At 41.4% G+C, this 15,727-nt stretch overlaps 1 protein-coding gene across 6 annotated transcripts in view; it reads right to left on the bottom strand.

Moving 5' to 3' along the window:
* Window positions 1-15,727, bottom strand: part of slc23a1 (solute carrier family 23 member 1) — a 109,862-nt gene that overhangs the window by 38,660 nt on the left and 55,475 nt on the right. For all 6 annotated transcript variants that reach the window (XM_059650718.1, XM_059650719.1, XM_059650716.1 and 3 more), the window contains 4 exons: window positions 12,661-12,842; window positions 11,563-11,683; window positions 7,258-7,414; window positions 6,579-6,726 (listed from right to left, as the gene is read on the bottom strand). In XM_059650718.1, coding sequence (XP_059506701.1) covers window positions 6,579-6,726; window positions 7,258-7,414; window positions 11,563-11,683; window positions 12,661-12,842 — 608 coding nt within the window. The remainder of the gene's footprint in view (window positions 1-6,578; window positions 6,727-7,257; window positions 7,415-11,562; window positions 11,684-12,660; window positions 12,843-15,727) is intronic.

Below are 15,727 nucleotides of genomic sequence, written 5' to 3'. Positions count from 1 at the left end.
GCACCACACAACCAGCCCAGCTCTTCCCCCCCACCCACTGCATCCCAAAACCAGTCCAACCTGTCTCTGCCTCCCTAACCGGTTCTTCCTCTCACCCATCCCTTCCTCCCACCCCAAGCCGCACCCCCAGCTACCTACTAACCTCATCCCACCTCCTTGACCTGTCCGTCTTCCCTGGACTGACCTATCCCCTCCCTACCTCCCCACCTACACTCTCTCCACCTATCTTCTTTACTCTCCATCTTCGGTCCGCCTCCCCCTCTCTCCCTATTTATTCCAGTTCCCTCTCCCCATCCCCCTCTCTGATGAAGGGTCTAGGCCCGAAAGGTCAGCTTTTGTGCTCCTGAGATGCTGCTTGGCCTGCTGTGTTCATCCAGCCTCACATTTTATTATGATGGCTGTAGCTTACTGGTGCCTCTCTGGGTCATCATTTTGGCCAGCATTCCCCAAAACCTCAGAGTATGCTTCATGGGCAGTGATTGCCTGCACTCTCTGTCCAGATGTTGGCATCGGCAAAGCACAAGCCTAATGCCACCATCATGGCACATATAGGGATGATCTTATCTTATAGTTCTGCATTTTACTACTGCACTTGGAGCTCCCTGCTTCTTACATTGCAATCCTTCAGCTAGAAGGCTTTGTATTGAAGGGCAGGCATCTACCTTATGCTTCAGAACCAGTTCATCTCAGGCTTCTTGGCTTACTGTCTTAACATCACTGCGCATTTATTTGGATGCTCATGCATATGTCTGCCTTGCCTTTTGGCACATTGTCACTTCATTCAGAACCTACAAGCACACACAGTTCCATCTTTCATTGAATTTTAACACACAGTCAGAAAACCAAGTAAATTCTCATGCTTGCCAACAATGATCACTAAAAGCAGCAGGCATGTTGCTACATGACACCATGCTACATCAATGTTCCAACTATGGCTTATGCCAAGAAATAATGTGGCAAATGCACCACCTGTGCTTGGACAGCTGGGTTAAAGTCAGTCCAGTTTGTGCCTTGAAAGTCAACAAAGGCTATCAGGGGCCATTGATGTTGGTGGCCAAGTTGGGAAGTCAGTTTTGAGTAGCATGCTGTGATACAGATAGGTAAACCACTATGTAGGAGACTAAATCAATATATAAAGATGGGAGATTATAGAGAATGGGTGGACATAAGGTACTGCATGGGTGGGCCGTTTACGGTCACTACCATCCTGGCTTCAATGGCGAGGGGGATGGAGCAACAGAAGGATGCAGCACAACACTATGTTGGGTATTACTGAGCTGTAGGCTTGTGCTGAGGGGATAACATGGGGAGGTGAACAGTTAAATAAAATAATAAATTATCTGGAAACATACAAAAGCTCAAACTTGATGGGGTTGACAGGGAATGTAAGAAAAAAAAGCTGAGGATGAAGGTCGAAGAGGGTTGTGAAGTGATGCTCCAGATGATCATCTAGATTAACAAGCCTGCAACTCTACCTCTGGAGCTGTGATGTCTTCCATTTTCATTTGAATCACAAATATGTCATGAAAGTGAAACATGGCTGCTGATACACCCAAAGTAGGCAGACTGTTTTCCTGTCTGGAGGAGCAGGATCGACTTGTGTGTGAAGTGAGGCCCATCACGTAGGGTTTGCTTTAATCAGGCACTTTTGCAGTTTGGGGAAAAGACATTTGGATTCACAGAATCCTGTATGTTTACCTTATGCAGTCACCAAATATGACATTTACAAATCTTGTGCACAAGCAGTATAGATCATGGAAGAAACATAAGAATATGGATGCTGGAAATCAGAAATGAAAACAAAAATGCGAGAAAAACTCAACAGGTCTGACAGTACCTGTGGAGAGAGAAACCGAGTTAATATTTTGAGCTCTCTCTGACTCCTGTGGGAAAGAGAGAGAGACATTTCAGGCTCAAAAAGTTAACTCTTTCCATCCTCACAGATGCGGCCAACCCAGCTGGGCTTCTCCAGCACTTTCCATTTCTAGTATAACCCATGACATTGATCATTACAGATTTAATCCTAATAATTTCTACAAAGCAGAAAATGTTCTGGGCAACCAACAGTCTATGATTCACAAACAACAAGATCTTGTAGGCTGCACAAAGTCCCAGAGCTGCTTTCCAAATACATTCAATGTTAAATATTTCACAGCGTGCTCTGAAACAGAATGCTGCCTTTCTTAAGAGAGGTCGAAGTGAGCTAAGAAGATGTCATCATCAAGTACAGTCAGACTAATCTCCTACTGTATATCCGTAATACTGTTTTGTCAGGCACATTGCAAAAATGCACCAGACACAAGAGTTCTTGACTTTTGGAAGAGGTAAGCAGCCTTAGTGTGGGTAGAGTGGTAAGTGGTGAATCTGTTTGGCAATTGGTTTAATGCGAAAAGGCCAGCTAAAGCAAGTGAGGTTAAGTGATTTCACAGCCTCACTTGCACTGACATCTTGATGCTGTCCAAGTGACTCCTCACATCTAATAGAATAGTACAGCTCCTCATTGGCTCGCTTTTTGTCTGAGAATACCTCATAAATCAATCTGCTTTCAGCAGCCAGAGCTGATGTTCTCTTCAGCATCAGGTTATGTAGAACACAGTAGACCACTGCTTTCTGGAAGATCCTTACAGTGATGTGCTGATGTAATTTATCAAACTGATCCAAGCCAAAATATTAGTTTGAGGAGACTTACGGTCTGCTCAGTGGTCATTCTGGTTGCAGTATGGTCCAGATTATAGCTTTCCTCCTGCCTCCATCCTTAGCTTCCTCACTGATATCAGAAGCCATCACTTCAGTGACTCCCTCATCAACAAGTGGCGTCCTTAATGATAGATGTGGAACGCAAAGCTGTCACAGAAATATGAGAATGCAAGCTTTGTGTCTGTGAGGTAAGAGCACAAAACTGCAGTATCCACTGACAGAGGTCATAGACCAGTTGAACTGAGTGGGAATGAAATCTTTTCCTGGTCTGTGGACAGCCTAGATGGTCACATGAGTGGTCTGAGATGGTATACTTAAGAGACTTGAATGGATCAAGTCTTCTAGTTGTCCTTGTTTGGCAGTCCACAACTGTTTAGAAACCCAGGTATTAACAGATGCTCCCAAGATCATCTTGATGCAGTATTATGTGGTAGATTTGGAGATGCGATGCATATCTTCCATGGGCTCCTAGAATGACCCAGAGGTGTAAAATCTCACTGCCACTGTGACCTGAGAAATACTGCCATCAGATGATCACCGTTACTTCCAGAGCTTGTCTATTCCATCATCAAGATGAGCAACTCAGGACGGCCTTTTAGGAGGCACAAACATGCGCAAATCTACTGCCATGATCTCATGCTTTGTTTACATGCCGTAATACAGTCCACCTTCAGCTCCATGTTAGCACATGCTCATGGCCCCTAAAATTGTTTCTGCAACTTCCCCTTCAAAAGACTACCACTGTAAGGGGCCAAGTGGTTGATGCTGTCCAGATCTGAGTGGTCACATTCCGTACACTCGCTCCTGCTGCTGGTTCTCCTCCTCATTAGAAGACCCTCTTACAGAACGTGCAGGGTATTTCTTAGACACTGTTGTTTTGACCGGAACAGTTGAAACAGTGCCCATCTCACATACCTTTCAGGGTTCTCTCTAGTGGATCTCTACCAGAAGTACACTATTACCTCACAGCATCAGGAGCCTGGGTTCAATTCCACCATCAGGTACAGAGTTGTCACATTTGCCCCATGTTTGTGCAGGTTTCCTCCTACAGCCCAAAGATGGGCAGATTAGGTGGATTAGCCATGGGAAATGCAGGGTTACAGAAATGGGATAGGGGAATGGGTCTGGCTTTTCGGAGGGTCACTGTGGACCTGACAGGCTGAATGGCCTGCTTCCACACTGTAGCGATCCCATTAGTGTGGAGGAAATACACTCAAAATAAATGGCTGTCCAATGGGGAATGCAGTTGATGGGGTTTACATGAAATTTAGCGAGGCCTTTGACAAGTTCATATACAGAAGGCTAGACCAAAAGGTGAAAGTCCATGGGATCCAAGTCAAGTTGGCAAACTGGATCCAGATGACATTCCACATTAAGCAGAGGTTCACCTGCACATCTGCCAATGTGGTATACTGCATCCACTGTACCCGGTGTGGCTTCCTCTACATTGGGGAAACCAAGCGGAGGCTTGGGGACCGCTTTGCAGAACACCTCCGTTCAGTTCGCAACAAACAACTGCACCTCCCAGTCGCAAACCAGTTCCACTCCCCCTCCCATTTTTTAGATGACATGTCCATCATGGACCTCCTGCAGTGCCACAATGATGCCACCTGAAGGTTTCAGGAACAGCAACTCATATTCCGCCTGGGAACCCCGCAGCCTAATGGTATCAATGTGGACTTCACCAGTTTCAAAATCTCCCCTTCCCCTACTGCATCCCTAAACCAGCCCAGTTCGTCCCCTCCCCCCACTGCACCACACAACCAGCCCAGCTCTTCCCCCCCACCCACTGCATCCCAAAACCAGTCCAACCTGTCTCTGCCTCCCTAACCGGTTCTTCCTCTCACCCATCCCTTCCTCCCACCCCAAGCCGCACCCCCATCTACCTACTAACCTCATCCCACCTCCTTGACCTGCCCGTCTTTCCTGGACTGACCTATCCCCTCCCTACCTCCCCAGCTATACTCTCTCCACCTATCTTCTTTACTCTCCATCTTCGGTCCGCCTCCCCCTCTCTCCCTATTTATTCCAGTTCCCTCTCCCCATCCCCCTCCCTGATGAAGGGTCTAGGCCCGAAACGTCAGCTTTTGTGCTCCTGAGATGCTGCTTGGCCTGCTGTGTTCACCCAGCCTCACATTTTATTATCTTGGATCCAGAACTGGCTTACAAATAAACAAGAAGCAAAAGATAATGGTGGAAGGTTGTTTTTGTGATTGAAAGCTTGTGACCAGCAGTGTACCACAGGAATCAGTGCTGCTCTGCGCTGTTTGTTAACAACTTGAAGTGAGTGTGGATGGTATAATTAGGAAGTTTGCAGATGACACAAAAATTGATGATGTTGTTGATAGTGAGGAGGATGGCCTCAAGCTACAGTCTGATATCAATCAATCAGCCAGTAAACTGGGGACAGCAATGGCATATGGAATTTAATCCTCAAGTGTGAGGTGATGCATTTCAGGAGGTCTAATAAGTGAGGGATTTACAAAATGAATGGTACATCACTAGGGAGTACTGTGGAAGAAAGGGATTTTGCTGTGTAAATCTATTTATCCCTGAAGGTGTCACTACAAATAAATAGGATGGTGAAGAAGTCTATGGGATACTTGCCTTCATTAGCCAAGGTGTAGAATGTAGGAGCAGGGAAGATTTGTTGCATCTTTATGGAGCATTGATTAAGCTATAAATAAAATACTGTGCGCAGTTCAAATCGACATACCATCAGAATGATGTGATTGCACTAGAGAGGATGCAGAGAACATTCACCAGAATGGGATGGAAAGACTCATTTAGGCGGAAAGACTGTGTAGACTGGGATAACAAGATGTAGAGCTGGATGAACACAGCAGGTCAGGCATCATCAGAGGAGCATCAGAGCATCCTACTCTTCTGATACTGCCTGACATGTTGTGTTCATCCAGCTCTACACCAAGTAATCTCAGACTCCAGCATCAGCAGTTCCTACTATCTCTGTATAAACTGCAATTTGTTTTCCCTGGAACAGAGAAAGCCATGGGGAGGATCTGATGAAGATCCACAAAATTATGAGCAGAGTAGATTGAAAGAATATTTTACCGCTGCACACATGTCTAAGACCAGACGCCATAACTTTAAGGTGAGGGCTGAATGGTTTCAAAAGAATCTGAAGAAAAATATTTTTCATCCAGAAGGTGGTAGAAATATGGAATGCACTGCCTGAAAGAAGGTGTTGGAGGAAACTTTTAAGAAGCATCTGGATGAGTAGATAATAAACCTCAGCATCTTGGGCTATGGGCCAAATACAGGTGAATGCAATTAGTTGAGTTTGGAGTTTATTGGTCAGCATGGACATGGTGGGTCAAATGGCCTGTTTCTATGCTTGGTGACTCTATGACTCAATTCAAGGAAACAAGCTTCATCACATAGCTGTGAAGTGCAGTAATATAACAGCTGTCACCCCATTGCCTCCAGTCAGCAGGTGTGAGGCCTGAATGGCCCGTGGTCCCCATGAGCTCATCAGTAAATCTGGAGGGACTGGACATATTCCTTTCTATTTTCTCACTGACTAGCTTACATACCATTCAATTGCTCATTCTCAAAAGTATTAGCAGTATTCCAAAGAATTCAGGCCCATTGTGAAGATGCTGAGAGAACAATCGATGTCCCTCCTGTGCGACGTATTTCCTCCCTTCACCTCTACCCAGTTGCCACCCTTTGCTCCAGTGGAAAATCCCAGCTGCTCGAACCCTTGTGTTGAAAATGTTTTAGTTGATGAGTATACATCCATGTAGGAAACAAGTCAATATTTTACTTTCTATGGTTAATAATTCAACTCAATTTTATAAGAAACAAATGAATACAAATGCATCTGTTCTCAGACTATATTGTGAAAAAGGAGAGTTTACCTGTTTAAAGCATGGATTGGTGGAGGTGGAGCCCCAGCCAACCTTGCACAGGCATAATAATCACCAATAGATTCAATGATACCAGCGAGTGTTGCACTAAACATTCCCAGGACTCCAGCTGCTGTAATTGTTGGTAAACCCCACTGACCTGCAAAGATCAAAAAGTTTCCAGAAGGGAACGTGTAAAAAAGAGAATGTGCACCATAAACAAAAATACCACATTCTTAAAAAAGATTTTGCAGTGCATGTTCCTGGAGTTTAATTTCAAAAACTATACATTTTACTTTAAACACATTAACAACCAACTGCAACATAATGAACAAACCAAACAGATCTTGCTTCCCATACAATATTATTTGACCTTTCCAATTAAAATATGAAGTACGTTTTTAAAAAGTACATTCATATTCAATGTGGACTTCAAGGGAATACGAGGTAAAAACATTAATTTTTCTATGGCCCATAACATAAGCTAGTTTTGCCTCGAGAGTCCTGCACTAAAAAAAAATCACAGTTACTATGCAGAGATAATGGGAACTGCAGATGCTGGAGAATCCGAGATAACAAAGTGTGGAGCTGGATGAGCACAGCAGGTCAAGCAGCACCGTGCATATACTTTTTTAATATCTGCACATTCTATCATATTTTACAAAAAACATTTCTATTTCCTAACACTTACATGGATATGGCATGCGAAACCAGGGTGCTGTTGACATTATTTCACCTCTAGCATCTGTTCGGGCTTTGAATCCATACAGCTCAGGATTTTTTGGAAATACATCAGTGAGCGTTAAAAGATAGCAAATGAGCCAGACAACCATAATAGCCATTATAATCTAGAAAAGAAAGTAAAGACAAATAGTGCAGGTGAACACTTTTATTCTGGATTTATGATCCCATAATCAAGGCATGATTATTGCTAGATTCAGAGTCTTTTTCTCAAGGCATTGTCCATGAGTTGAATGGAATATTTCCAAATGTTGAGGTCTTACACTGACTTCTGAACATAATCACTTTGCATTAGAATAGTGATTTATTTTGTTTTGGCAACTTCTTTTGCTGGAATAACATGCAATTTTTTTTGGTAAATCTCAACTTGCTTTGTTGCCTACGGCGTTTGACATCCAGCATAGAGATAAGTTTGTAAAACAATATTTAAACACTAAAGCATTTCAGTCACTTTCTCCAAAATCTCAAATAAATTAAAATTCCTACCTTGAAAGAAACCAATCAGTAATTTTGGCAAATAGATTGTGCACAACTTGAAAATTTACTTGGTTCAAAGCGCAACGTAAAATTCTAGATGTTTTACATTTAATTAATACCAATGAATGAGAATTTGTTCCGGTTGGGACCTTAGGCCATTCTATATTCTACAAACTTTTACATAGGAAGAAAAGAATTGAACAAGCGCAACACCTTCACAGAACATTGGAGACCTCTGCAAAAAGCGACAGCAATTGTACATCCCTTTTATCAAACTGAAATATTGTTAAATGAACACAGTGTCTGAACTGAGAAGCATAAGTTTGCAATCACTGTTTCATTTTCTGTGTGTGATTTGAAAGAACAGAGGGACAAAGAAAAAATGGATTCAGAAGAGAAAACAAAGAAATAAAAAACAGACATTTTTAAAACACCAACCACAATTAACAGCTGAAAGGATGAGATTCCACATTGTGACAGAAAGATTTATTTATGCAGTTACTAAATAAGACTTTGAGACATATTAAAAAGGGTACGTAAACAGGAATCAAGTTTTTCATTTTTTGTGGTTAGTTTTGTTGATATGCATCATGCAAACAAAGGAACCCGATACACTTAAAATGTGTTAGGCATTGAGATGCCATTTTGAGAGATGGTTAAGTTATTAATATTGGACAACAACTTCGAGAACTTTGCTTTCACTCATTGGGTAGCACGTGTATAATTTGTGCATAAATAATAGGGCACACCATCAGCCTCATGTATGATAGATTCTTTTGAAATGATTAATGTCAATCTCTATACTAGGCACAATATCTCAGTTCTGAATTATGGGACAATCTGAATTCAATTGAACTGGGCCTTGCTTGTAGTGATGGAAAATTCAATACGAAAGCATCTTAACTTTTAAATGAGGCTACACCATTTGTGGGCCATGATGCTGATGTTTTATGAGATCTGGCTGACAACAATCATGGTGAAACCATGGCTTTGAGTAACCAGAATCTTCTACAAGACAGGAAGGCACTGCTGGGGTAGCTGACAAACCAAGAGGATTCCTCGAGATTAAGATATCCTTTAAAAACTTCTAAATGTTTAAAAATAGAGGCCATTACTGCCAGACTGCCACTGTGGAGGAGGCAATTAATTAAGCCAATTAAGAGCCATTATCAGAAGCAGCAGTGAAATAGCCACGAGCCGAATCAGGAGAATGGCAGTACCTTACTGTCACCCTCCAAAAGGCAAGTTGAAGGGAAATTTGGTGTAACCTCTCAATTGCACAACAAATGAGATACAATGATGAAAAAGCCCACAACCATGAGCAAAGCTATGTGTGGATTTTTCCTCTACTGTTTGGCCCAACAACATTGCATCTCCTTTAAGGCAAAATTTTCAGCACACTCAAAACACTTATACATTGGGGAACCCTTGAGCTTGTCATTCTGCCTTAGTAGCACTTTGTTCTCCTCGTGAAGCTGCATTTGATGTTTTACTCTGGGAACACATCCAAAATCCTAATCTGAATGGTGGACAGAGTAGCAACCCCTCAGATCACCATTTGTAGATCAATACCAGAATGAAATGAGTTCTGCATGGTGAACATAACCTCCTACAAAGGAAAAAAAAATGATTCTTAGGTCAAAAAATAACGGTTACCTATAAATATAGGGTTCTAATTTGTTATTCGCAGTAAACTAGAAAGTATCCTTAAAAAAAATCCTTTATTCTTTACGAGGGTCCTGCCATGACACCTTGGGCTCTCATGCAATAACCTTAAGTACTCCCTGTAGCACACTAATGTTTGATATGGGAAAAGTCTTACTTTACAGGTTTGGGAGACATGGGGAAGCATCTAAGCAGGGTTCTAAAATCTGAATGTTAATGGTCAATGCTGAATTATTTGTTTATACACACATGTAAAAACAAAGCTGCTTTGGTGTTGTAAAATGGTATACTGATATTTGCTGCTTGAATATGAACGTGTGGGATGAGCTACTGAAGAGCTAATACTTGCAAAATTGTCTCAGCTCATCATACCCTTGAGGAAGCAGTTTTTAGGACTGACAGAGACACGCTCATGTGTTCTGCATTAGCTAGGCATTATCTTGATTTAAAAACAATACTGTAGGACATAGCTTTTAATAACAGCAACTGCATAAAACAGTTGCCAATTGATCAGTCATATGCTTCACCACATTTCTTTCCAAAGTTAATTGAAAAGAAAAGATAGATGGGTGTTTTATAAACAGTTAGTCAGCCTCTTGGAGCTTAAAATACCAAAGACAATATTTCTTCCTATACTGCAAAATGCATGTAAAATTAACATCCAGATCAGTTATACTGGTATCAAGAATGCATCAGAAAAACATCAAATTGTGCATGACATTCCACAACAACTGAAACAGATCTATTATCCTGATATTTGAGTTTCACCATGGCAAATAGAACAAATTGTGACTAAAGCATCTCTTAAGACTGTTTAGAGGGACAATAAACAACGTCTGGTCACATTTCAGTCCAAAGGCCTTTGTAAACACAGATATAATTAATCATGTTGGCTTTGGAACACCTGTTGGAGATCTATTTACATAAAATCTTTACAGGGAGTTTCTATTAAAATTGATTCTGAATATATCCAGTAGAAGTTAATAATCTTAAAAAATGTATTTGTGTAATTTAGCAGTTCATTTAAATCTATTACCTTATATTTTTCAATTATCCAAATGTTATTTTCCAATGTTAAGCTTGTGACAAGTTCCAATTTGTATATTCATAAGCTTAAAAAGAATTCATAATGATTCTTAATAGGTTTTCTTCTTAAGTGCTGGTTTCACATGTAACCTGCCATCCAAGCCCACCTGAGCAGCATTCTTAACTCCTCCACAATTTGGTAAATCATCAGACTGCCTATATATTTGACATCCAGTCCTGGATGAGCAAACCTTTCTACATTTAAATAGTAGAAACACTGAAGATAGTTTTTGTTTGTTCTTTCCTCTATTCAATTCTGTAGCTCTCTCTGGCTTAATATCAAACTGTTGCCAATCTGTTCACATCCTTGGTATCACATTCAAGCTGGAGAGAAGTTTCTGACATCTTATGCCATCACCAAGACCATCCATTTTCACATCTGTGACATTGTGCTATTCTGCCTGTCTCACTTCACCTATTGCTAAAAACCTCATCAGGTCCTTGTCATTGCTTGAATTGATTATTTCAATGCACTCCACGTTGGTTTCTTACATTATACACAAGCTTTGAGGTCACCCAAAACTTTGCTACTTGTAGATTTCAGTTGCACTTGCAGACTGATTGACTCCTATTAGGTAGCATCTTAAGTCAAAAAAATGCATAACGGTTTTCAAATCTTTTCATGACTTTGTACCTCTCTCTGTTGGTAATGTAAGTCCCCCAATCCTTTAAGATAACTGAACTATGCAAGGCCTTTGGTGCATCCCTCATTTTAATCAATGTGCTTCAGTGGTTTATGTCTCAATCTCTGCAATGCACTTCCCACAGCTTTCTGCATGTGTACCTTGCTTTCTGATACTGGTTAAAGCCCATCTCTAAGCAAGCATTTGGTCACTTGCAATTTCTCCTTTTGTAGTCTGATTTTGTGTCCTGCTTCATTGTCTAGCTGTCTTTGTGAAGACCTCTATAAAAACCCTTTATATAAACAAGAGTTGCTACTACTTTTGGAGCAGAGTGGCAGAAAGCAAAATTGGAGTTGAGTGAGAGAGCTAAGACCATTTACTTTAAATTTGAGAGTAATATTTACCGGGAACATTTTGAATATTTGTATCTTCACTGCTGTACATCCACGTCCATGTTTAAAGCCAGGCAGTATAAAATTCACATTGCGCAGGTACTGAGCAAACAGTACAATCAAAACTATAGTTCTCAGAAAGAAGGAGAAAAGAAGCATTTTACAAACATGGTAAGTATACCAATATTATTTGTGAACACTAAATTATTCATTGCCTGATGTGCTATTGAAGAGGAAGTGGGTTTGAAGTCTTAAGCAGGCCAGACTTAGAAGACAGATTTCCTTCCAGCTAGGTTTTTAAAACAATTGATGATAATTTTATGCTTACCATTACTGAAACTAAATTTATATTTCAGATTTATTGTCTTAATAGAATTTAAATTCCACCAGCTGCCAAATGGAATTTAAACCACTGTCACCAGAGAATTAGCCAATTAGCTGCGTATTACTAGTCTGGTGCCACAGTCTTGTCCTGATAAGTCAACAGTAAAAGAATCAATATGAATATATTGTTGTCACCAGACACATTGTGTTCTTCATTGTCAAATCTTTCATGAATATGATGCAATGTCAGAAGTAGGTACTGCTGTGTTATCACAGAGTTGAAAACCGTGCCAAGTTCATAAACATTTTATTTGAGAAAGAAAACAATGGTTGATGATGAACGCCTTCTGTTAAAAACCTGGCATTGAAGAAAGGTAATAAATAAAGTTTGGCTGCAAAATTATATTCCTCTGCAGTTCCTTTGCATGCATGCTTATTAAAGTGAATGCTGCTGGAATGAAACTCTTCCTGTTCTGCAGCCCATGCCATGGTCACGTGCGGCTTATAGCCAGACTTTAGCATTTTAATGAAGCTTTGGAATAGCATCTCTTTCAGTGCCAATGTGATGTTGCGTTATGTGTTAGCCAACTCAAGTGCTAATCAGTGCAGTTTTATAATAGGTTCAAGACATGGATTTCAATGTTCTTTTCTAGAGGCTGTAGCATATAATGTGCTTTTTTTCCACATGTTAAAATGCCAGATGCATTATGCTCCAGATTACAATCAATTATTTTAGTCAGGACAACTGTTGATTATGTAGCGAAGTGTATCAAACATTGTACTTACAACATGGAAATACCCCAGTGTGACCCAGCTCTTTCCCCAGCTGCTTGAAATACAGACAATCCAATCAGGGAGACTGTAGGGGTGACAGTAAGTGGTCCAATGTAACTAAGGAGAGCTCCTGGAAGGCCCACAAAGCCAATCACCACTTCAACCAAACTGGATACTATAATTGCACCTTGTATCTGTGTCAAGGAGGGAAAATATGGTCAGCATTGCATAACACGGTTTATAACTTAGTACTCAAATAAGATGCTATAATATCAAAATACTTTGTTAAGTACACGGTAACACCTTATTGCAGTGCGTTGTAACTGACTGATGAAATAACTAGAAATGGTTGATTTTTTTAAAGGTCGCGTTTTTCTGCCGGTGTTACAATCAATGGAATTTCTGAGCTCGGGTGGTGTGGGCAAAGATGAGAATTTTGGAGAATGCAGCAAGAGTGGAAAATTGAGATTTAAAATCATGAGAAAGGTCTGAAATTCCCATTAAGATTACAACAGTTATATCAGAATTTTGTTAGTGACTAACAAGGAATCAATTTCCAGACATTTGTACCACACTAGTAATTAACTTCACCTATTTCAATGCAATGCATGATTCTCCTAGTTACAGGTGAGCAACTAGACAAATGTCAATTGCTAACATAAAATTCTGAGCAGTGAAATAAGTTTCTGCTACAGGCCATGACATTGACTCTCATTCCACAGCATGTTGCGGCATAGTCCATGTGCAGCAGCTGCCTTTACTCTCCATCCACGGGAATCAGCACTGGCAAGACACCAACCTCACAGTATCTTTATAGCCAAACTCATACTATATTAGAAGATATTTCAGTACATGTCTACAGCACTTTGGTATCCATGGACGATTTATGTTGCAATGTCCCCACAAATTGCTGTGTGCACAGGAACAAACTCCCATCTTGGGCGTCTGTGCAGAATCAAGGTTCCTGGCTTGCATTTTTAGCACTCGTTGACTTTGTCCTGACTTGGATGCTCACAATGTTGCATCCTGCCTTTTAGCACAGACAGAAAGCCAAACAATTTGTCATAGTTTCTTGCAGTGAAAGGGATGGCCATCTTACTGCATGGCACAGTGCTACATCAATGTCCTACAATGTCAAACACCTACAGTACATGCCAGTAGTTTCCATGGCTTCAACTAGATGGCTCTATCTGTAAGTCGAAGGAGAGTATACTTTAGTCAAGGGAAAGAGGACTATAGTCACATATGAATGCTGTCAATTTCAAAGGAATTGTCTGATTTCTGACCAGCTGTCTCTCATGGCCATTTGGTATTTAGTGTGGCCAGAGTTTGGAGACCTGTGTCCTTGGAAGCAGGATACTGGGCTACAGTTAGTCCTGCGAGTCAAGTACAACCATTCTGGGGAACGCTGATACGTCTGCCAGGGAACTGCAGGCTATCCACACATCCCTGACATTCTGGGAGCTAGATCACGATCAGTGCTGTGGAGTTTGGGCAATTGACTTTAAGGAAGCTTCTTGGGAGCTCCATGCTGTGTGAGGAAAGTGGGAAGTTCAAGGGTGAGAATTAGAAGTATCACACTGGGGCAGAGAGAGTATAATAGTTTGGAAGAGGACGGCTCCATTGTAAAACGGTGGGATCAGATTTAACATGAAGGACACACGAGACTGGAGAAGGATTTTTTATTGCAAGACGTGAACAAGATTATCTCAAAGCACAATGGAGCCTTGATCAGATGGGCCAATGGGCCAAGGAGTTACAAATGGAGTTTAATTTAGATAAATGTGAGGTGCTACATTTTGTAAGGCAAACCAGAGCAGGGCTTACGGTGTTAATGGTAGTGCACTGGGGGGGGCGAAGTATTCAGTACAGAGCTGCTCTTGTTCTTCCCCAAGATCAGCAGTTGGGACCATGGCACTAGACCATGCCAGCCTAGTTCGACGGTGCCATCGAGATTAAAGCACTCTCAGCTATTTGGAAGAACATCCAGCACTGTAGAAAAAAGGTCAATGACCTTCTTCACTGCACAGTGTAAAGCCCACCATTTTCTGTTTGCTATGAAACTTCCCCAAAACACTGTACCAAAACTAATAGTTGTGCCACCTTTTTCATGTCCCTTAATATCTGCCTTTCTATCAGGAAAACAAAACAACCCCCAGGGGGCAGAAAGAGCTATGTTGGATGGTGGCTGTCCAACACTACACTCATCACCCTTTACATGGGGAGGATCCTGACTCTGACATGCTCCAAGTGGCTGACTAACTATGTCCAAGTTCATGGAATGGCATTGAATTCCCCTCAACTTACTGCACTTGGACCGTCTGACCAAAGGATACCTCCCTTGGCTTGACTGATGCCTTCTGACAACCATGACAAGCTTTCTGGTCTTGCGTCCACATTAAACAGTGATACAAGACAAAAGTAAAATGAGCCTGGTATTGCTGGTTGAGGGGCCAAAGCTCAGAAACAGAAAGGAAAAACTGGGATACTGTGATAATCAAGAAGATCTCAGAGCGAACTCAGATTCTGGAAATGCAGCCTGGTCCAATCCATGAGCTTGGTGCATAACTCAAAGTGCGCACTGTCTCTGCAGGAGCTTTGCGATGAGTTGTAGGTGCAGCCTGAAGTGCAGCATCAAAGTGCAGAAGTGCCCTGTAAGTTCGAGACGTACTGTGGCAGTTGTCAAAGTATGGCACATACAGATGCCAATATCCGTGGATGTGGGATGTATGTGGCTGCTGCCCATGCAGTGTGCTCTGAGATGGTAGTGCCAAATGTATAACATGGAAGTCCTTCAGACCAAGTGGCAAGCTGTATTTGCCAGGTACCTGCTCTGATATCAATGTCTAGCTTTTTCAACATCTAGTTTGTTCGAAGCATTTCTTAAGTGGAAAGCTATGTACTAATGAGGCAAGTTGGGCCATCAACAAAGCACCTAAGCAATAATTGTCTTAATTGGTAACTTGCCACTACCTAGTGAGGAAATCAGCACAGTGCTTGTTAAAAGTGTAACATGTAGACCGAGCAGATTCTGACATTAAGCAATCTCACTAGGCTGTTCTGATTCTGGCAAAAAACA

The sequence above is a fragment of the Stegostoma tigrinum genome, chromosome 13 (genome assembly GCF_030684315.1).
Source record: "Stegostoma tigrinum isolate sSteTig4 chromosome 13, sSteTig4.hap1, whole genome shotgun sequence".
NCBI classification, from domain to species: domain Eukaryota; kingdom Metazoa; phylum Chordata; class Chondrichthyes; order Orectolobiformes; family Stegostomatidae; genus Stegostoma; species Stegostoma tigrinum.
The sequence above is the reverse complement of the archived record's forward strand: the minus strand, read 5'-3'. Positions and strand labels throughout refer to the sequence as shown.